Consider the following 22,372-nt stretch of genomic DNA (forward strand, 5'->3'; position numbering starts at 1 on the left):
ATTTTCCACTCTCCCTCCTTTCCCTAACACATGGACACTGTGGCCAATTGTGACACTCTTACCGCTGCCCGAGTTGAAAACTGCTGACTTAGCACAGTGCTCTACTTTTTGAAATAAAAATTGTTAAAATTCAAAGCATAAAGCTTTAAAGTAAATGTTGATTGTTGGAATTGTAATGATATGACCAAAGAAAACACAAATGTTTCTGATTTTCTGAAGCAGTTTAAAACCTCTCACCCAGTCTGATATTTACAAGCAATGCTATTGTGCAACACACTGATCAATGTACTGTGCTGACATTGCTGCGATTCACCATGGAAATTTGCATTGAACTTGTTTTGCTTTTACCTATGTACTTTCGTGATCTGGTATGGCCTAGGCTTGAATTAGAACAAATGGTTTAGTTTTTTTCCACATACATTAACTTAATTCTGTTGAATTGTGGCCTAATATTTAAGAGTAGGATTGTGTGCACTTTTAAATGTTGCATTTCTGTATCATTGATATCAAAACTGCTGGGAAATGGTGTGTTTTCCCAAGTATTTTCAGATCTGGGTTTCAAACTAGAAAAACACTCTCTGAAATGTGTCCAATCCCTAAAAATTCCAGCTTAACAACCCTTATTTTCTCTTAGCAGTGCTCACCCACGATAACTTTCTTTCCCCTACATTCCCCTGCAAGTATGGGATGGGATGTTATAATATTAAAAACAAGTTTGTTTATCACATTTTTGACAAAAGAACAAATACTTTGGGATGTTCTCATGCATCTCTTTGCAATAGCAGAGTATTGGCAGAGGCCTAGGAATAAGTCTCTGCCCTCTCCTAGTAGTTGACGAGGTGCATTGCACAAGGAGAGTTCACAAAGGAATGGTGGAAAAATATTTTTAAACGTCATACAGGCTAACAAGGCTCCAAAGTCTGCTATCTCAAAGATTTATCAGATGACTTCAGTATATTTTCTGAGCTTCAACGTTATTAACAATAATGCTTCAGCGTGAATGCAGAAGCTGGGGCTGCAGAAGTGCTGATATGGAGCCAGATACTGAGTCTCTGCTCTATGAAATATTTTGCACAGTAGTAACATATGAAATATTATTAGCATAGGTTACAAAAATGTTCATTATGGATGTATAATTTTTTTGTTTTGCAGAAATAGCATCCCAGTTAGCTCCTTAAGTATGTCATTAATCTCCCTATCCAATAAGGTTACCTGTTGTATGTATATATAAGAATAGATCTGATTTCATAAAGTAAAATAGTACAGCACAGAAGGAGGCCAATTAGTGCATCGAATCTGCGCTGGCTCTTTAAGACCAATCCAGTTATTCCCACTCACCTGCTCTTGCCCCAGAGTTCTGTATTGTTTTTCTCTTTCAAGTATTCATACAATTCCCTTTTGAAAGTTACTTTTGAAGTCATTTCCACCACCCTGTCAGGCATTGGATTCTATGTCCTTAATCACTTATTGTGCAAAAAGCTTTTTCTTCATGTCACCTTTGGTTCTTTCTCCGATCACCTTAAATCTGTGTCCTCCAGTTATCGATCCTTCAGCCATTGGAAACAATTTCTCTTTATTTACTCTCTTTAAACCTTTCATGATTTTAAACAACTCTACTAAATCACATCTTAGCTACCTTTGCTCTAGGATGAACAACCCCAGCTTCTCCTGTCTATCCACGGAACTGTAATCATTCTAGTAAATCTCTTCTGTACCCTCTCCAAAGGCTTCACATCCCTCCTAAAGCGTGGTGCCCAGAATTGGACGCAATGTTCCAACTGGGCTGAACTAGTGTTTTATGTAGGTTTAGCACAACTTTCAGCCTTTTGTACTCTATGCCTCTTGCATACTTCTATATATAATGTAGATAAGGGTCCTAGATGCTTTATTAAATGCTTTTTTAATCTATCCTGTCATCTTCAAAGATTTGTGCGCAAATACCCAGGTCTGTCTCTCTCTCTCCTTCGACATTGTGCCCCTGTCCAAATTACTCGGGTACAACAAAAAAAGCAATGATGCTAATACCGAGCCCTGGGGAGTACCCTTGAGTCTGAAAAACAGCTGTTCACCACTTTCTTTTTTCTTCTATCCATAGCCAATTTTGTATTTATGCTGCTACTGTCCCTTTTATCCCATGGGTCTCAATTTTACTAACGAGCCTGAAATATTATTGAATACCTTTTGAAAGCCCAAATACACAAAATCAACTGATTCATTCACCCACCCACCCACTCACTCACTCACCTACCCACCCACCTACCTCGTCAAAATTTAATCAAGATACTCAAACGTGATTTGCCTTTTACAAATCCATGCTGGCTCTCTGATAATACTCCACATTTGTCCAAGTGGCTGTTAATTTTCACCCGGATTATTGTTGTAAAAGCTTCCCACTGATAAACTTATTGGCCTACAATTAGGTGCCAGGTTTAGTCTTCTCTCCTTTTTTGTAACATTTGTAATTCTCCAGTCCTCTGGCACTACCCTGTATCTAAGGAAGGTTGGAAGATTATGGCCAGCATCTGCGCAATTTCTACCCTTCCCTCAGCAACCTAGGATGCATCCCATCCAGACTGGGTGACTTCTCCACTTTAAGTACTGCCAGCCTTTCTAATACCTCCTGTTTATCTATTTTGATCTTATCCAGTTCTCAAAAGCCTCCTAGTTTTTGTGATGCTTTTGTGATATCTTTGGCAAAGTCCTTTTCCTTGGTAAACATTGCTGCAAAGTACTCATTTATTGTCTTAACCATGCCTTCTGTCTCCACCAGCAGATCTTTGTGGTCCCTAATCGGCCCACCAGTACCAGAGAGTGGCCCTGGGAGCCCTCAACATTGTCTCTGGACCCCATTATTGGGCCTACTATAGCAATAATGCACAATGACATTCATTTTTTAAAGAAAAAGGTGGTGGGTATTCAACTAGTTCTTACAGTAGATCATAATGTCATCAACCAATAGTCAAACTTAGACATCTTCATTGAGCAAGTTCTTAAGTGGGATTGTTTAATAGCCAATTGTATGCACAGAAAGAGTGAGGAGAAGCTGTTGAGACCAGTGATCCCCAAAGTCCTGTTGGTCAGTATGTAGCACAGCATTAACCATAACTAGGGAAGAATGAAAACATGGCCAAACTGTAGTTTTAAAGTCTGTGGAGTTTGTGGCACAGTTAGTTGCAAATAAAAACTACAAATTCCCACTAAACCAGCATAGGATGTAAAGATGGGCTTTGCCCACAGGGTTTGTCCTGTTTCCCATTACACTCTCCATGATGCAGGAATATTCACACTGGGTTTAACTGAAACCACGCCATGCAGAGGAACAGTTAATCCCCCTCCCATTTAGTGATTTTTTTTCCCCCTCTCATTTTGCAATTTTTCTCCGAGATCTCTGGTATGTTGTGGGCTGAGTACAGGCTTGTACTGTTGCTAAGATCAGGTAAACAAATTCCCAAAAGCATTCGAATATTTAGTTACATGATGTAAAGCTGAAATTTGTCCATAGTAAATAGAAATTAAGAGCCGAGGTTTCCTTTACGCTGACTGCTAATCTACATCTGTTTGAGGAGACTTGTATTTAGCTGTGTTCAGCTGTTCCAAGTTAGAGTTAAGGCATCTGCTTCCAAGGTGACCTGCTGTTTCACATCTACATAAGGCAAACAGGTCTTCTTATTTAAACCACATTTCCTTTTATTTCGGTGGCAAAGAGTATTAATTAAAACTTTTATCCTAATTACTAAAATATTCCCTTTACTGTTGGAGTTTATTAAATTATATTTACACTATAAAATACAAGGGAGCCCATTGTTGGCAGATTTTGCAGATGAGTTATTTGGCAGCATCACAAGTGCTGTTCTTTTCCTCCCCCCGCTCCACCCCACCCCCACCCACACACTCAAAAATGAACATCTCATCACTTATTACTGTATGTTTCTGGTAAAATCCTGCTTGAGAATTCGAAAGGAGAGAATCATAATGAATAGCATGAAAATGTGAATTGTGTTGGTTATTCACAATTATCAGTGCCAAAAATATATTCATTACTATTTTTGTATTTTTTTAAGTCATTGTTCTATTTTCAGTGTTTTTCTTGCTCTGAGTTCACTTTAGAGTAAAGGCCAAGTTTAACTAGACCTGTGATTTATTGGACCTTTGACTGAACAGTGCACATCACATGAGTAGTTTAAGCAGCTTTCGAGGAGCTAACACTTAAATTCAGTTACATTTTCTCCAGATTGTTCATCGATTGGGAATCTGAAGGGGGAGCACGCAATTGATAGAGTTCGAAACTTTTGCTTCAGCCAGTCTGTACAGGATGACCTGGTTGCAGTGAGATTTCAATGGAATCCAAGCCCATTGGGTAAGTAAAGGTCTGAATTGATTCCAAACAGTCGCTTCAGAAGTGATGTCAAATCTGTGTTAGGTTAGTGATGTACCAGGAACATTTTAGACAAGTGTTGTAAAAAATTAGTACTTGAAGATGTGAAACTTTTGGCAATCGCTGCGCTCCAGAAATTTCCTAAGATATTTTCTTTCTGTTTGCGTAACATAACAGCCTCGACCCACGCCACTGTTCTGGCAACTCTCACTGTTGCCAATGGGCAGATCTTAGCGCTGTGAACTGAGCAGCCATCAATCTGAAGCTGAATGTGTATATAGAAAAAGCATTAGATACAGTACTGTTATTGATGCTAATCTGCCTCACATTGTGACTTATTTGTCACTATTCTAAAGATGCTATTAATAAATGTTGACCACAACCAATTTTTGTGCTCATCAGTTCTTTGTTGGGCAATTAAACTAAATGTCCTTATGCTGAAAGCAAAGGTCAGTTGAAGATAAGGACATGGAAAGTATTTGCTCTAAAAACATCAGTAAACTAGATGTGTTTGGTCAAGTTGATGTAAGGCTGTGAATTATATTATCTTTCTAAGTGCCTTTAAGTGCTAATGGTCAAATCCAAGACCATTCCTATGCTGAGTGATTCCAGGACTTCTCTGTGGCTCCTTGTGTAAACGTCTCTCCTGGTATGTTGAGTCAAACAGCCCAGGAAAGTTCCAACAATTCCCGATGTATGGTTTAATAGATATCCACTGGGGCATTGGTATAGCACTTGGCCTTGACGTAGCATGTCTTTGGGGAGGAAATACAAGCCAGAGTTTTTCTGCTGGCAGCTTGGAAAATGAAAACTTGGTTTATCATTAAAATTCTATTGCAAAAACTATTTGTAGTTTTTCTCTTTCTCCTACACCCCAATCACTCCCCTTTATCCTGGGAGAAGCTTAGATAGGAGCTAAAACCTCAGTCAAATAGATTTTGATTTTAAAAATAGCTATTGCTGGTTCCTATGGATTTTTAGTGATGAGGGTTGGCTGTAACAAAGCACTTTTTTTGTAGTAGATCAAAGTGTGCTGGAAACTGGGCCCCAGTTTAGTAGCACATTAAATTTGAACTTTTTGTCTGTACAGGAGGTTATACTTGATGAATGCATCATGTGGCTTGTTTGGAAAGACTCCAGGGATTTATTCCATTGTAATATGTATGATATCTATTGTATATCGAAGATGATGAAAATTTTGTCTTTTTAGTTTCTCAATTATCTTCCATGTAGGTCTTTTTTTCTGTGAGCACAGTATAGCCACAGAATAGTTTGCCAAGCCGTGAAAGGATGGTTCACTGGATGTTAGGAGCTTTCTGGCACTGTATCGTATTTCTCTCCCTCTTCTGCCCTATTTTGCATGTCTGCACAATGGCCCATCTGGTTCTGCCTTGCATAAAATCACATCGAACTTACAGCATAGAAATAGACCATTTGACCCTACTAGTCTGTGATGGTGTTTATGCTCCACATGAGTCTCCTCCCACCATACTTTATCTAACCCTATCAGTATATTCATCTATCTTTTCTCCCTCATGTGCTTACCTAGCTTCCCTTTAAATACATCAATGCTGTTTGCTTCAACTACTCCATGTGGTAGCTAGTTCCCACATTTTAATTGCTCTTTGGCTAAAGAGGTTTTTCTGAATTCTTTATTCGATTTGTTAGTGACTGTCTTGTATTTATGACTCCTAGTTTTGTACTTCCCCACAAGTGGAAACATCTTCTGTACATCTACCCTATTAAAACACCTTCATAATTTTCAAGACTTCTATTTGGTCACCCCGAGCCTTCTCTCTTATAGAGAAAAGAGCCTCTGCCTGTTCACTCTTTCCTAATGAATATGACCTCTCAATTCTGGTATCCATAGGAAGATAGGAACATATGTAGGCCATTTAGTCCCTTGAACTTGTTCCACCTTTCAGTGAGATCATGGGTGATCTGTGACGTAACTCCATATTACCCGCCTTTACCCTGTATCCCTTGATACCTTTCGTTAATAAAAATCTATCAATCTCTGATTTAAAATGAACAATTAGCCGGAATTGCTTGTGGAAGACAGTTACAAACTAATTTTTAACTGTTTCCTAATATTACTCCTGAAAGGTCTGACTATAATTTTTGGATTATGCCCCCTAGTCCTAGACTCCTGTAAAACTTTTTTGCACCTCTTCCAGTGCCTTTATATTCTTTTTGTAATATGGAGACTGAAATTGTGCACAGTGTTCTAAGTATGACCTTATTACGTTATCTACTTGTATAATCTAATATTTAGTTGATCTCGCTAGCATAATATTCAGGAAGGCTTACAAGATGATGTAACACCTCTGGTAAGAAGCCTGATTTGATTCAATGCTATTATTTGGGTATCAAATGCCTCAGTAAACTGGTCTCTATAGATAAATTAATAAAGGTAACCTCTGAATTTTTGAGATTTTAGTGGCCGCATGGCCTAATGGATAAGGCATCTGACATCTGTCCGAATCCTGATGTTATATTGTTCCCATTGGCTGAAGGGTTGAGAACTAGAGGACACCGATATAAGGTGAACAGCAACATGAGGAAACCTTTTTTTTGTATACGCAGCAAGTGATTAGGATCTGGAATGCACTGACTGAGAGCGTGGTGGAGCCAAATTCAATCATGACTTTCAAAAGGGAATTGGACAAGCACCTGAAAAAAAAATAAACTGCAGGGCTACAGGGGAAGGGCAGGGGAGTGGAACTAGCAGAGTTGCTCTTGCAGAGAGCTGGCATGGACACGATGGGCCGAATAGCTGTCTCCTGTGCTGTAACCATTCTATGATTCTATTCTATGAGTCTATCTTCAACAGCTATTGATCTCAGGCATTCTACCTGAGTGATGTAGGGTGATGTAGAGCATTTTTAAGTATCCAGCATCAGAGTAGCATAACAGACTTGGGAGCAGGTCACCCCCGCCTCCCTCAGCGTTGAATGGTGCAAGTAATGGAGAGATCCAAGAGAAATGAAAGATAGGAACAAATTTTTTACTTGATTATTGCTTGGTATTTCTCAACATCTTAAATTTGGAGAATATGGATTTTGTAAAAGATTGTATAGTTTCTGAAGTGTATGGCTTCAATCACTCAAATTAAAATAACATATAATGGCTCCTTCATTGATAGTGAGTATCATATAGACCAGAAGGTCTCAAGATTGATCCCTGATTTGCTGAATTACCTTTCTTTCCTACACTACATCAAATACTTGCATTTATACAGTGCTTTTAATGTAATAAAACATCCCATTGTGCCTTATAGGGCCATCGTCAAACAAATATTTTGACACTGGACCAAAAGCTTGGCCAAAAAAGTAGGTTAAAAGAGAGGCTTCAAAAGGAATTTCCACTGGACCAGTTTTTTTTCCTTGAAGTCCTTATGTGCAGTTAGAAAAGATAATGCTTTAGGAAAGGGTGTTAACACAAATGTTGTTCATGGTGAATTCAGGGTTCAGTGGAGCAAAGGCACAGCAGTGTAGCAACGAAGCAATCTAGCTTTTAGGATTCAATTATAAAACTTATTTAAAAGATCGGACTTCAAAGCCAGTTTACACAATTTATTCTAATTACAGCTAACTATAATTTGAAAGAAGGAATATTATCAACTTTGCAATAAATACAGGATAGTTGATATAAAATGTTGTGATCTTCAATCCACTGTAATCACAGCTTAATTACCAGTCATGGTGTATCTGCTTCAATCAGTCCTAGAGTCATAGTCATTGCGGCACAGAAAGTAGTCATTCGGGTCCGTGCCAACTCTCTGTAGAGCAGTCCAGCCAGTCAAATTCACCTGCTCTATCCCTGTAGCCCTGCAAACTTATTTCCCTCATGTGACTATCCAGTTTCCTTTAGAAATCATTGAACTTCCACCACCATCATAAGCAGCAAGTTCTAGGTCATTACCAGTCGCATTAAAAAAAATTCTTCCTAACATCTCCCCTGCATCTCTTATCCAAAACCTTAAATCTGCGACCCCTAGTCCTTCTAGCATCCACTAATGGGAATAGCTTTTCTTTATCTGCCTTATCTAAACCTATCATAATTTTGCACACTTCTATCATATCTCCCCTCAACTCCTTTGCTCCAAGGAGAACACTAGCTTCTCCAACCTAACCTTGTAGCTAATTTCCTTCATCCCCAGAACCATTCTGGGAAATCTCCTCTGCACCCTCTCAAAGACCGTCACATCCTTCCAAAAGTGTTGTGACTAGAACTGGAACAAGATTGGTGCATCTTCTAAAATCAATATTGTAACTTGACTTTTATCCTAGGTGAGGTATTTCATTGCATTGAGCTTTTGTTTTGGAAAGAAATGCAACTGTTTCATCAAACCTCAATCTTGTTTCCCCTTTAAAGAAAATATAAATCAACATACATTTGTCTTGTGGTCTTAAATAAAGAATGTGGAACAGATCTACTTTGGTTCATTTGATGCTCGGGTATTGGACTTGGTAATCTGATGCCTGAAAGAAGCACACCAAACCCATAAGCAATAAATGAGACAAATTCAGGCATGCACCTCAGAGGGCGATCCTTTTGACTGCAGCAAGTTGGAATGTAGCTGGAGGGCTCAGGTGATAACAGGTCCAAACTCTTCCCTTTGTGGCTCGCACGCCATTATAAGTGAGGTTCTGTGTAGTGGAACGTGCAAAACTAGTTCAGCAGCTTGAAACCTTCCCCATGCTGTTGAGATAGGATCTGTTAGAGACCGTGTGGGGTTACATGTACTTGAATGAAAAGTCTTTCAGGCCTCTGCTTTGTTTGGAATATGAACCGATTAGAATGTCTTCATTTGAAGCTGCAGGTAGAATATCATTAAACAAAGGGCGAATAAAAGGTCTCTGTTTACAAGAAGCCATAATGAAACACATTTTTTAAAATTTAAAGTAGCAACTTTAAATTATTTAGAACACAGTTCTGCAGTATTTCATGCTAAGTTTCTCAATTTACCTGTTAATAAATAAAGGCAGAAATGACAATCCATTTTAATTTTGTCCCTTGTACTTTTGGAATAAATTACTCAGATTTATGAATTCCTTAGAAGTATTCCCCAGAAATGTTAGGGAACCAGGCGTTTAATGAGAGGGAGGAACTGAAGGAAATCAGTATTAGTAAAAAAAAAAGTGCTCGGGAAATTACTGGGGTTAAAGGCTAACAAATCCCCAGGGCCTGATAATCTACATCCCAGAGTACTAAAGGAAATGGCCCTGGAAATAGTGGATGCATTGGTGGTCATCTTCCAAAATTCTATAGACTCTGGAGCAGTTCCTACAGATTGGAGGGTGGCAAATGCGACCCCACTATTTAAAAAAGGAGGAAAGAACAAACAGGGAATTACAGATCAGTTAGCCTTACAGCAGTAGTGGGGAAAATGCTAGAGTCTATTATAAAGGATGTGATAGCAGAACACCTGGAAAGCATAAATGGGATTGGACAAAGTCAGCATGGGTTTACGAAAGGGAAATCATGCTTAACAAATCTACTGGAGTTTCTTGAGGATGGAACAAGTAGAATAGATGAGGGAGAATCAGAGGATGTGGTTTATTTGGATTTTCAGAAGGCTTTTGATAAGGTCCCACATAAGAGGTTAGTGTGCAAAATTAAATCACATGGGATTGGGGGTAATATACTGGCATGGTTTGAGAATTGGTTGACAGACAGGAAACACAGAGTAGGAATAAACGGGTCTTCTTCCGGGTGGCAGGCAGTGACTAGTGGGGTACTGCAGGGATTAGTGCTTGGGCCCCAGCTATTGACAATATATATCAATGACTTGGGTGAGGGAACTAAATGTAACATTTCCAAGTTTGCAGACTACACAAAGCTGGGGGGAATGTGAGCTCTGAGGAGGATGCAGAGAGGCTCCAATGTGATTTGGACAAGTTGGGTGAGTGGGCAGATGCATGGCAGATACAGTATAACGTGGATAAATGTGAGGTTATCCACTTTGGTTGTAAAAACAGAAAGGCAACTTATTATCTGAATGGTGATAGATTGGGAAAGGGGGAGGTGCAACCAGACCTGGGTGTCATTGTACACCAGTCACTGAAAGCAAGCATTCAAGTGCAGCAAGCAGTTAGGAAGGCAAATGGTATGTTGGCCTTCATTGCAAGAGGATTTGAGTACAGGAGCAAGGATCTATTACTGCAGTTATACAGGGCCTTGATGAGACCACATCTGGAGTATTGTGTGCAGTTTTGGTCTCCTTATCTGAGGAAGGATGTTCTTGCCATGGAGGGAGTGCAAAGAAGATTTACTAGGCTGATTCCTGGGATGGCAGGATTGACCTATGAGAAGAGACTGGGTCAACTAGGCCTATATTCACTAGAGTTTAGAAGAATGAGAGGGGATCACATAAAAACCTATAAAATTCGAACAGGACTAGACAGACTAGATGCAGTGAGGATGTTCCCGATGGCCGGGGAGTCCAGAACCAGGGGTCACAGACTCAGGATATGGGGTATGCCATTTAGAACCAAGATGAGGAGAAATTTCTTCACTCAGAGGGCGATGAACCTGTGGAATTTTCTACCGCAGAAGGCTGTGGAGGCCAAGTCATTAAATATATTCAAGAGGAGATAGATATGTTTCTTAGTGCCAAAGGGACGTGGGGAGAAAGCGGGAACAGGGTACTGAATGAGATGATCAGCCGTGATCTTTTTTGAATGGCGGAGCAGGCTCGAAAGGCCGAATGGCCTACTCCTGCTCCTATTTTTTATGTTTCTATGTAAGTATCGATTTAGAAACAAAAGTAACCAAAGAGCTACTTGCATTCATAATTCTCAGAAAATGCTGAGACCCAAATCATCTTGTGAGTGACCTTGAGCCAGCATGAGAGACGAAGAGGAACGGAACAGTCACATTGCCTCCTTGCCATCATCTATCCCTGCAGCTCATTCCTAATTTCTCAAATATCAGTGGGTATATGAGGGCAGTGATACAATGCTGCAGTATACTTCAGGTCTCTTGAGTGGCTGTCTTTCTTTCTTACGCTAGACATTTGTGCAAGAGTTTTTTTTCCCCTTGAAATCCTTAAATACAAGCTGGCATGGTATTGCTTCCTCTATATGAGGAGGTGTCTGCTGATCACCTTTCAGCTGCTTTAGTATATTGTGGCATATTTTAATACATTTTTAATTATTTTTGAGACATAATTACAAAAGAGTAGCCTTGCGTAACATAATGCATGATTTTTAAAAATGCACAAAGTATGTAACATCACATGGCATATAAAATGTACCGATGTTTTTTGGCTGTTACTTAATAACTATAGCAGACCACAAAACTAAGGAGATGGCACTTGACATCAAGGTAGCATTTGACCGAGTATGGCATCAAGGAGCCCAAGCAAAACTGGAGTCAATGGGAATCGGGGAAAACTCTCCACTGCTTGGAGTCATACTTAGCATAAAGGAAGATGGTTGTGGTTATTAGAGGTCAATTATCTCAGCTCCAGGACATCACTGCAGGAGTTCCTCAGGGTAGTGCCCAACCATCTTCAGCTGCTTCATCAATGATCATCTTTCAATCATAAGTTCAGAAGTGGGGATGTTCACTGATGATTGCACAATATTCAGCACCATTCATGACTCCTCAGATATTGAAGCAGTCCATGTAGAAATGCAGCAAGACCAGGCCAATATCCAGGCTTGGGTTGATAAGTGGCAAGTAACATTCGTACCACACAAGTGCCAGGCAATGACTATCTCAAACAAGAGAGAACCTAACCATCTCCCCATGACCTTTAATGGCATTACAATCACTGAATCCCCCACTATCAACATCATTGACCAAAAACTGGACTGGAGTAGCCATATAAATACAATGGCTACAAAAGCAAGTCAGAGGCCAGGAATCCTGTGGTGAGTAACTCACCTTCTGTCTCCCTAAGGTCTGTCCTCTATCTACAAAGCGTAAGTCAGGAATGTGATGGAATACTCTCCACTTGCCTGGCTGGGTGCAGCTCCAACAACACTTAAGAAACTCAACACCATCCAGGACAAAGCAGCCTGCCTGATTGGCACCCCATCCACAAAGATTCACTCCCTCCACCACCAATGCACAGTGGCAGCAATGTATACCATCTACAAGATACACTGCAGCAATACACCAAGGCTCCTTTGACAGCACCTTCCAAACCCGCGACATCTACCACCTAGAAGGACAAGGGCAGCAGATGCATGGGAACACCACCAGCTGCAAGTTTCTCTCCAAGCCACACACCATTCTGACTTGGAACTAAATCACTGTTCCTTCACTGTCACTGGTCAAAATCCTGGAACTCCCTTCCTAACAGCACTGTGGGTGTACCTACCCCACATGGACTGCAGTGGTTCAAGAAGATGGCTCACCACCACCTTCTCAAGGGCAATTAGGGATGGGCAATAAATGCTGGCCTAGCCAGTGACGCCCACATCCCACAAATGAAAAAAAAAATACTAGAAATGCCCCATTCCTTCCCCTCTATTGATAAATGCACAATGGTTAGAGCAACACCCTTATTTTGTGATCAGCCTTTTCAATCAAGCACCTTGCCAGGTGGCAGTTTTATCCCTGAAACTCCTAGGCTTTGGTGCCACACATTAGTGACTCCTTTTCAACTTTTTTCCCATGTTTAAGGGCAATGTGATTGATTCTTTTAATTCAGGAAGATCCGTCTTGGTACAGATTTATCCTAGAAGGGTGATGTATAGTTGATCCATTTTGAGTTAAAAGAAATGAAAGTAACTTGACATCCATTTATTTTTGGGCAGATTAGATTTTAGATTAGATTAGATTAGAGATACAGCACTGAAACAGGCCCTTCGGCCCACCGAGTCTGTGCCGACCATCAACCACCCATTTATACTAATCCTACACTAATCCCATATTCCTACCAAACATCCCCCCAAACATCCCCACCTGTCCCTATATTTCCCTACCACCTACCTATACTAGTGACAATTTATAATGGCCAATTTACCTATCAACCTGCAAGTCTTTTGGCTTGTGGGAGGAAACCGGAGCACCCGGAGAAAACCCACGCAGACACAGGGAGAACTTGCAAACTCCACACAGGCAGTTTGTTGTTACCAAAGATTTGATTGTCTTGGCAGCCATTTGATTGTCTCTTTTTTTTAAAAGTAGGTCTATTTCCTCATGTAAAAGAAAGTGCTAAGCTATCTGTGATAGTTCAGATAGTTGTGATCTATTTTCTGTATTGGTCTTGGCCAATGATTTCTTTTTATTCTATTGTCTGGGCCCTCAAAATGCAATTCAGACTGAAATCATCCACCTTAGTAGCATTCATGAGAATGATGCAATAAACTTTGCTACAGAACAATGGCTTCATTGAATTGTGACACCTGCTGACCTCCTAGAGGAGTGTGAGACGATGAAACAAATGGCTGAATATTTTTCAGATTGCAGTGTCCAAAGTGAAAAAACTCATTTCTAAGATACAGCTTTAAAATTAGAGTAAAATTCTAGCTCTGAAAGTACAGCAAGGAGTTACTGATATGACTTTGACTAGTGATGTTGATTAACTCACACCCTTGTCTGCTTTTTTGACATCTGTATTGGAAAGCTGAGTTTTGGTAGATAAAAGAGAAATTAAAAGGGGGTTCACTTGAAACTGCAAGTTGTGAGGAGTTGAGAATACAGAACAGCAGTGTAGACACACACTAACATTCACGCGTGTGAGACACATGCAGGCAGATGCAGACGCGCACAGGCAGACAGCACATGGCACCTGTGGCAGCAAGCCCATCTAGGAAATGGCCGTTGTCCAACCAGTTTTCAGATAAGTACTTTTTAAACAGATCCACCAGTGAACAAATATTCAGATGATGAAGTATTCCTAGTGTTGGTGGTTATGTATAACACACATTTATGAAATAGCAGAAGCTTTTTTGTAGTCGAAATTATATTTGCATGTATAAGTTGTGAAAAATCTGCAGCATTTTACTTTACAATGATAGTCACTTGTGTGTACTTCCTGGTGATAGTTTTCCTTCTTTATAAACGAATTACACAGCCTTCTTGCCACCACTTTCCACTGGTGGGATTTGGGTGTCTTGCTCACATATCTAGTTATGAAAATGGTTTCTCTCCCTGTACCTGCAAATAAATTACTACATACATCGATTTATTTGTCAATGCTGTTTCATTGTACACGCTGTGTTTATATATTTTTTCCTTATGTTGCAAATTTTCCTCAGGTATTGAAAGCATCAGAGGCTTCAAAATAATTCTTCAAGAAGCTAAAGCAGTTGGTGCTGAAAAATTATGTCAAGCATTGGTTTTAGAAGAACGAAAGCAACTCAAATATTTCAATAAAACACTTGTAAGTAAACTGACCTTTCCTACAATTTAGAACAAATGTTTTCAGACCTTTTGAACCTGAAGTTTATCTGTGGCTTTAGAAATTTCCAGTAAATGTTCTGATTACATCTGATTAGTTTTTAATGGTTCCCATCTGTGGTCCATCTCCCAAATTGATTCAACATTTCCACTTTCCATTTGTTGCTGGACTGCAAGCTTGTAGTTAAATGCTAAGTCGTCTTCTAAGTAAAGCTTTGAGTGGTGAGAGAAAGGCCTTAAAATTACTCCCTGGTATTTGTTTAATCTACGGGTGCAGTAGCATAGTGGTTGTTAATTGATTTCTAATCCAGAGTTTGGACTAATAATCTGGCAACGCGAGTTCCAATCCCACCATGGAGGTTTGCGAATTTGAATTTAGTTAATGAAATAAATTTAGAATAAAAAGCTTCTAACAGTAACAGTGACCATGAAGCTATTGTTTATCATGAAAAACTCCCAACTAGTTTACTAATGGTCTTCAGTGGAAGGACACCAGCCGTCCTTACCAGGTCTGCCCTATAGGTGACTCTAGACACACAGGAATATCTTGACTGCTCACTGAAATGGCCAAGCAAGCCGTTTATCAAAATCATAGAGAAAAGCACAGTAGGACAAAAACTGAATGGACCAACCAGTCTCAATCTAGTCATTGGATTGGGATACCACAAAGGTACATCCAGCGAGTTGACCCTGCAAAGACAGCCTCACAAACATCTGGGGTCTTGTGCCAAACTTGAAAGAGCTGTCCCACAGACATACTCACAGAAATATACCAACCAACATCCCAGACTCTTCCACCACTAGTCCTGGGTGGCAACACAGTGGTATACAGTCAGGAGGGAGTACTCAACGTTGACTTAGTTTCTGAGGAAGTTGTCCATCTTTAGCTGCTTCATCAATGGCCAGAATTGGGGATGTTCACTGATGATTGCTAATTCAGTTGGGAGACACTTGGCCTGAAAATCTTGCAGTTCCAATGTTCGGCAGGTATTTTATTCGCAATCCCTCAGATAAAGAAGCAGTCCGTGCCTACAAGCAGCAAGAGTTACTCATGACTTTCATGCTTGGGCATATAATTACTGTGAGAATGACTGTTGAGGTAATTTTGGGCAAGTGATGGTCTGTTGAAAATCCAAATATCATGTGGGTATTCTATGGTAAGTGACTCACCTCCCAACTCGAGGTCTTTCTGCCATCTACAAGGCAATTTCCAGGATGAGTGCACCTCCAACAACACTAAAGTAGCTCGACACCATACAGAACAAAGCAACCAGTTTGAGTGGCACCTCATCCACCTTAAGCATCACTACCAGTAGACCATGGCTCCGGTGTATACCATCTACAAGATGCACTGCAGCAACTCAAAAGACTTCAACAACATTTCCCAAGTCCGCAACCTCTACCACCTAGAAGGACAATGGCAGCAGTTGCATGAGATCACCACCACCTCCAAGTTTCTCTCCAAGTCACCCCATCCGGACTTGGACATATCGCTATTCCTTAACATTACTGGGTCAAAATCCTGGAACTCCCTACAGTGGGAGTACCTTCACCACACAGACTGCAGCAGTTTAAAAAGGCAATTCTCTACCACCTTCTCGGGCAATTCGGGATCGGCAATAAATGCTGGCCTTGTCAGTGACGCCCACATGAATGAATAAAAAAAAAGACATAATTGAACTAGAGATTTCTTTAATATGTAGGGAATTAATTCAGTTAGCATTTATTTTTATGCCAGCAATAGCCAATGTCAGTTGTTGGTGTGCTCCAAGCTCTTGTAGGCACTGTTCAAACACAGCAAGATCACCAATTGTAAAGTTTATGCAGCAGGTTTATTGTGAAATCAGCTGTATCTTAATCAGAGACCATGTCTAGAGAATAAGAAGAAAAACTGAGTTGCTGGGACTCTAAAATGAAAACAAAAACTATTGGAAAATACAACAGCTCAATCTGTATCTTACTTTGAAAATTTGCTATGTATGAAACCAATTCACCGGCCACCTTGATTAGGGAAGATTGCATGAAACTTGTGATAGATGAAAACGCTTTTTAATAGATTACAGTTTGCTTTAAAAAATCAAAGAATATATTCATATGGCACTAAATTTCTCTCTTTTGCCAAATCTATTAATGAAAAATTATAATGAAAATTTAGATGTAACCAACTTGACCAACTCATGACTGAATTTGATGGGCTTAATTCCTGCAGAAAGCCATTGCTGTCGTTACAGGTCCTAAACTAAGTTATTGCAAAACAAATCATTTTGAAACTTAGACATTTCTGCATGGAAAATTTTTGTTTCCAAATGCTTCGGATAAACTACCAGCCAGCTGTGAGTTTTGCTCTCCACTTCCTCCTCATTGAAGCTGTACATGCCAAGTGTCAGAATTTGCTGACAGAACTCAGTGTGGAGGAGGCACCACTCCCCTTAATGCTGCTCCTACCCTAGTCCTGTTGCTATTTCAAGTGATCCTGGCTGCTGCACAACGTGCATGAGATTTCTTACAAGAACAGGAATCCCTGCAGGGGTAAAGAGTGCCAGGTTAAATTGGAGGGGATAGAAAAGTGCTGATATGTACTGTTGGAGGAAAGGCATTGTGACTTTGTAAATGTGTAGCATGGGTTACAGCATATTTCTGACTAGTTCCAAATGGGTTAGAGTGTCTCTGTGAACTGGGACAGGGGACTGGGATGTTGGTGAGTGACTATTGAGGCAATTTGTGGGCAAGTAATGGTCTGTTGAAAATCCACCTGTCACTTTTTGTTCTTCCTTTTCAAAATCTACCAATTTAAAAATATCTGTGTTTAACATCAGCTAGAATGCACCACCTACAATGTAAAAAATGAAAACTTTCCAGTGGAGCATTTCACCCAAAACCCCCCTTAAAATCCAGCACCCAGTTTTTGTCTTTAAAATTTATATTTTCCCCCTTCAGGCTTTCATGTACTTGTTTTTTTTCCCATCATTGAGGAAAATTGGATTTACCAACAGTTTAAAGTTACTAAATCTGTGTAATTACTTCTTTTCACTTACTGTAGACTTACAATAAGGACCAATTTTCAATTGTTGGCTGTTTAGGGCCGGTGCCAGCTTTTTTTGAAGCTGTTGATTAGCTTGGTCAGATTTGGTTCTGTTTTTGTGGTTAGCATATGTGTGAAAGTTGTTACTGTCCAGAAATTTATGCCCATTGTTATTACCAGCTAGAAATTTTTATAGTCCTTCTGCCCTTCTCTCTCCACAAATGTGTTGCAAAATACTACAACTACATTAAAGTCACTTGGTTGCTGGTTCTGAGTTAAGTTCCCACAAAGGAACAAATAGGAAAAATAGGAATAGATATCCTTGATAGCACATTTAATAAATATACTGGCCAGCCTAGTTTTGAGTCACACTGGAGGGATGAAAAAGAATGTGGTAGAGAACCGTATAGTCAGAGGGATAGATGCTGCCCTCTGCAGCCGCGACTGGGAGTTCCATACGTTGTGTTGCCTCCTTGGTGCCAGGGTTAAAGACAACATTTGTGAAGAAGAACTGGAGAGGAAGGGGGAACGAGCCAGTTGTCATGATCCAGGTAGGAGCCAATGACATGTGGAGTATGAGGAATGAGGTTCTGCTGAGAGTGTTTGATGAGCTAGGGTCCAAATTAAAAGGCAGAACCTCAAAGCTAATAATCTCTAGATTACCACCTGAGCCACATGCAAACTGGCATAGAGTCATGCAGATCAGAGAGTTGAATCCATGGTTCAATGAGTGCTGTGGGAGATTTGGGTTTTGATTCCTGGGGCACTGGCACTGGCACTGATACTGGGGAAAGAATGAGCTGTTCCATTGGGCAGGCTGCACTTAAACCAGGCTGGGGCCAGGGTCCTAGTGAATCGTATAAGTAGGAATGTAGATTGGGTTTTAAACTAAAAAAGTGGGGTGGTGGGGGAGGGTTCAAGTGAAGGGAAATTTATAAATCTAAAGAAAAAAGCCAAAGCCACAAAGCAGTGCAGCATTTTGGGTGAAGAAAAGCATGACAGGAAGGGACAAAAAGTTTAACAGTAATATTGCATCAATGAATAAGGTCATATCAGGGATATTCTCAACAAGATTGACAAATAGAGATAAGTGGGTTTGATCCAATAGTCGTTACAGAGACATGGTTGCATAGTGACCAAGATTTAGAGCTAAATATTCGAGGGTATTTGGTGTTTCAAAAAGTCAGGCAAAATGGAAAAGGAAGGGGGTAGCCCTGATAATGAAGTATGATGTAAGAACCATAGCAAGGAAGGACCTTGGCTCGGAAGAGCAGTAAGTGGAATCAGTAGAGGTAGCGATAAGAAATAACAATGGTCAAAAAACACTGGTGGGAGCAGTTTGTAGACTACCTAAGAGCAATACTGTTGGACAAAGTACTAATCAAGACATGAGGTGCTTGTAACAAAAGCAATGCAATAATTGTGGGGCAGTTTAATCTTCATGTAGACTGGACAAATCAAATCAGCAAAAGTAGTTTGGAGGACAAGTTCATGGAATGCATTTGAGATATTTCCCAGGACAAGATGTCATGGAGTCAACCAAGGCAGATGCTATTTTAGATCGTGTTTTGTGTAATGAGATAGGGTTCATTTGTAATCTCACAGTAAGGGATCCTCTGGAAAAGAGAGATCATGTGATAGAACTTCACATTGAGTTTGAGAGTGATGTACATAAGTTGTAACCTCAGGTATTAAACTTAAATAAAGTCAGTTACATAGGTGTGAGGGTGAATTGGCTAAGGCAAATTAGGAAATTAGATTAAAACATGGTAGATGAGCAATGGTGAACATTTAAAGAAATATTTCATAATGCTCAATGAATCTACATTCCATTGAGAAGTAAAACACCATGGGAAAAGGGATTTATCTGTGGCTAACTTGAGGTTAAGGGGAGTATTGATTTTAAAGGCTTGTAATATTGCCAAGAGGAAGAGTAAGCCTGAGGATTGGGCGAGTTTTAGATATCAGCAAAGAATGACCAAAACATTGATGAAGTTGAAAATAGAATATGAGAGTAAACTAACCAGAAATATTAAAGCAGATTGTAAGAGCTTCTACGAGTAAATGTGGATCCCTTAGAGGCTGAGACTGGAGAAATTATAATGGGGAATAAGGAGGTGTTACAAATATATAATTTGTCTTTGCAGTAGAAGAGACAAAAAGCATATCAGTAATAGTGGGGAACCAAGGGTCTATGAGAGTGAGAAACTTAAAATAATTAGAATTAGTGAAGAAAAAGTACTCTGGAAATTAATGGGACCGAAAGCTGATAAATTCCCTGGCCTACTTAGAGTTCTCAGAGGTGAGTGCAGAGATAATGAAGGCACTGGCTGTGATCTTCCAAAATTCCCTAGACTTTGGAACAGTCCCATTGGATTAAAATGTAGCAAATGAAATACTGCTATTTAAGAAAGGAGGGGGAGAGAATACAGAGAATTACAGGCTCGTTAGTCTGACATCAGCTGTTGGGAAAATGCTGGAATTCATTGTTAAGGAAGTGGTAACAGGGCACTTAATCATGATATGATTAGGCAGAGTCAACATGGTTTTATAAAAGGGAAATCATTAGAGCTTTTTGAGCAGTATGGATAAAGGGGAACCAGTAGATGTAGTATATTGGATTTTCAAAAGACAATCGAGGAGGTGCCACACAAACAGTTGTTGCACAAGATAAAGGCTCATGGACTTGAATGTAATGTATTAGTATTGTTGGAGAATTGATTCAAGGACAGAAAACAGAGTAGGAATAAACAGGGTTGGCAGGCTGTTACGAGTGGAGTGCTGTAAGGCTTAGTCGTGAGCCTCAGCTATTTACAATCTAGATTAATGACTTCGCTGAAGGGACCGAGTGTAAACAGAAACTGCAAAGAGATATAGGTGGGTGAAGTGAATGGGCAAGGATGTGGAAGATGGAGTATAATGTGGGAAAATGTGAAGTTACTCACTTTTGGTAGGAAGAGTAGAAAAAAATGAATATTTTTTTAAATAGTGAGGAAACTATTAAATGTTGGTTTTCAGAGGAAACTCGGTGTCCTTGTACAAAACAGAAAGTTAACATGCAGGTACAACAAGCAATTAGGAAGACAAATGGTTTTTGGCCTTTATTGCAAGGAAGCCTTGCTGCAGTTGTACAGGGCGTTGGTGAAACCACAGCTGGAGTACTGTGTGCAATTTTAGTTTTGGTCTCTATATTTAACTGAGGATATACTTGCCTTCGATGGGGTGAAATTAAAATTCATTGGATTGATTCCTGTAATAAGAGGGTTGTCCTATGAGGAGGGATTGAGTAGAATGGGGCCTATATTCTCTTGCATTTAGAAGAATGAGAGGTGATCTCATTGGAACATATTGAAGTTCTGAGCAGGCTTGACAGGGTAAACACGGAGAGGTTGTTTTCCTTAGCTAGAGAGTCTGGAACTAGGGAGCATAGTCTCAGGATAAGGGGTTGTCCATTTAGGACTGGGATGAGGGGAAATGTCTTCACTCAGAGGGTTGTGAATCTTTGGTACACTCTACCCCAGAGGGCTGTAAATGCTCAGTTGTTGAATATACTGAAGGCTGAGATTGATAAATTTATGGACTCTAATGGCTATGGGGATCAGGCAGGAAAGTGGAGTTCAGGTTGAGGATCAGCCATGAGCTTATTAAATGGCAGAACAGGTTTGAAGAGCCAAATGACCCACTGCTCTTGTTTATGTTCCTATGTACAAATACTGTTGGTAATAACCTGCCTTTAGGACAAAATATTCCTCGTTTCTCTCCGATCTCTTACTTGATCCCTGGTCAGTTCTGAGTTACAGCTGTGATGCCGGATTAATTGGTTCAGTATCTTTGGTGCAATGAAAGGCAGAATATCAGCAGAGGTTCCTGATCCTGGTTATTGTTTCAGTAATTCCTGCTGGAAAGTGCATGTGTATGGATATTGGGTGAGAACTCAATCTGTCTTGGCTAATTATACTTCCTATAGACAAATAACCTTCAGCCACTCACTGCTTCAGCTCCCACTTTGCAGAGGAATAAACACCCGATGAGCTATCGGGGGACCCCTAGGACCATGGCATTTTAGCCTCATATGAGTTGGTATCTTTTGGATGGGGTGGGAGGGGGAATCATTTCCTCTGAAGCAAGTGCAGATTAAGCATTGCTTTATCAATTATAAATTTTGTTATATGATGGATGATTGTGAAATTTAGTTTGGTGATGCTTGTGTGGAGTGCTTTGGGACATTTAACTATGTTAAAGATGCTATACAAATGCAAGTTGTTTGTTGTGATGGATTGTCTGTTTTCAAAAAACTTACTAGGAACATTGTAGGGATCAGTAAACTTAGATCCTTCCAAAGTTAAATGGAACAGGAACCTTTGAAAGAAAAACTGTCAGCCAAAGCTCCTAGTACAGAGAGGGTAAACTAGATGGGTCTATGGTCTTGTGTTTCCATGTGCATTCCACCTAACTTCGGTTCTCTCTTCAGGTTATGAAATCCCATCCGTTTCGAAGTTTGAAGTTTAAGACACAGTACAATGTGATGATTTTACCATTTCCGAACCTTGTGGAAGAAAATAATACCTTTCAGTTTGAGGTTGAACGTAAGTACTGACTTAGTGCAGCTGATA

The 22,372-nt window shown here is 40.0% G+C and overlaps 1 protein-coding gene across 1 annotated transcript in view; it reads left to right on the forward strand.

Moving 5' to 3' along the window:
- il17rd (interleukin 17 receptor D) overlaps positions 1-22,372 on the forward strand; it is a 101,200-nt gene that overhangs the window by 41,466 nt on the left and 37,362 nt on the right. Inside the window, exons 3-5 of the mRNA XM_068052319.1 lie at positions 4,232-4,357; positions 14,596-14,720; positions 22,231-22,345. Of these exons, the coding sequence (XP_067908420.1) occupies positions 4,232-4,357; positions 14,596-14,720; positions 22,231-22,345 (366 nt within the window). The remainder of the gene's footprint in view (positions 1-4,231; positions 4,358-14,595; positions 14,721-22,230; positions 22,346-22,372) is intronic.

The sequence above is a fragment of the Heterodontus francisci genome, chromosome 19, assembly GCF_036365525.1.
Source record: "Heterodontus francisci isolate sHetFra1 chromosome 19, sHetFra1.hap1, whole genome shotgun sequence".
NCBI lineage: Eukaryota > Metazoa > Chordata > Chondrichthyes > Heterodontiformes > Heterodontidae > Heterodontus > Heterodontus francisci.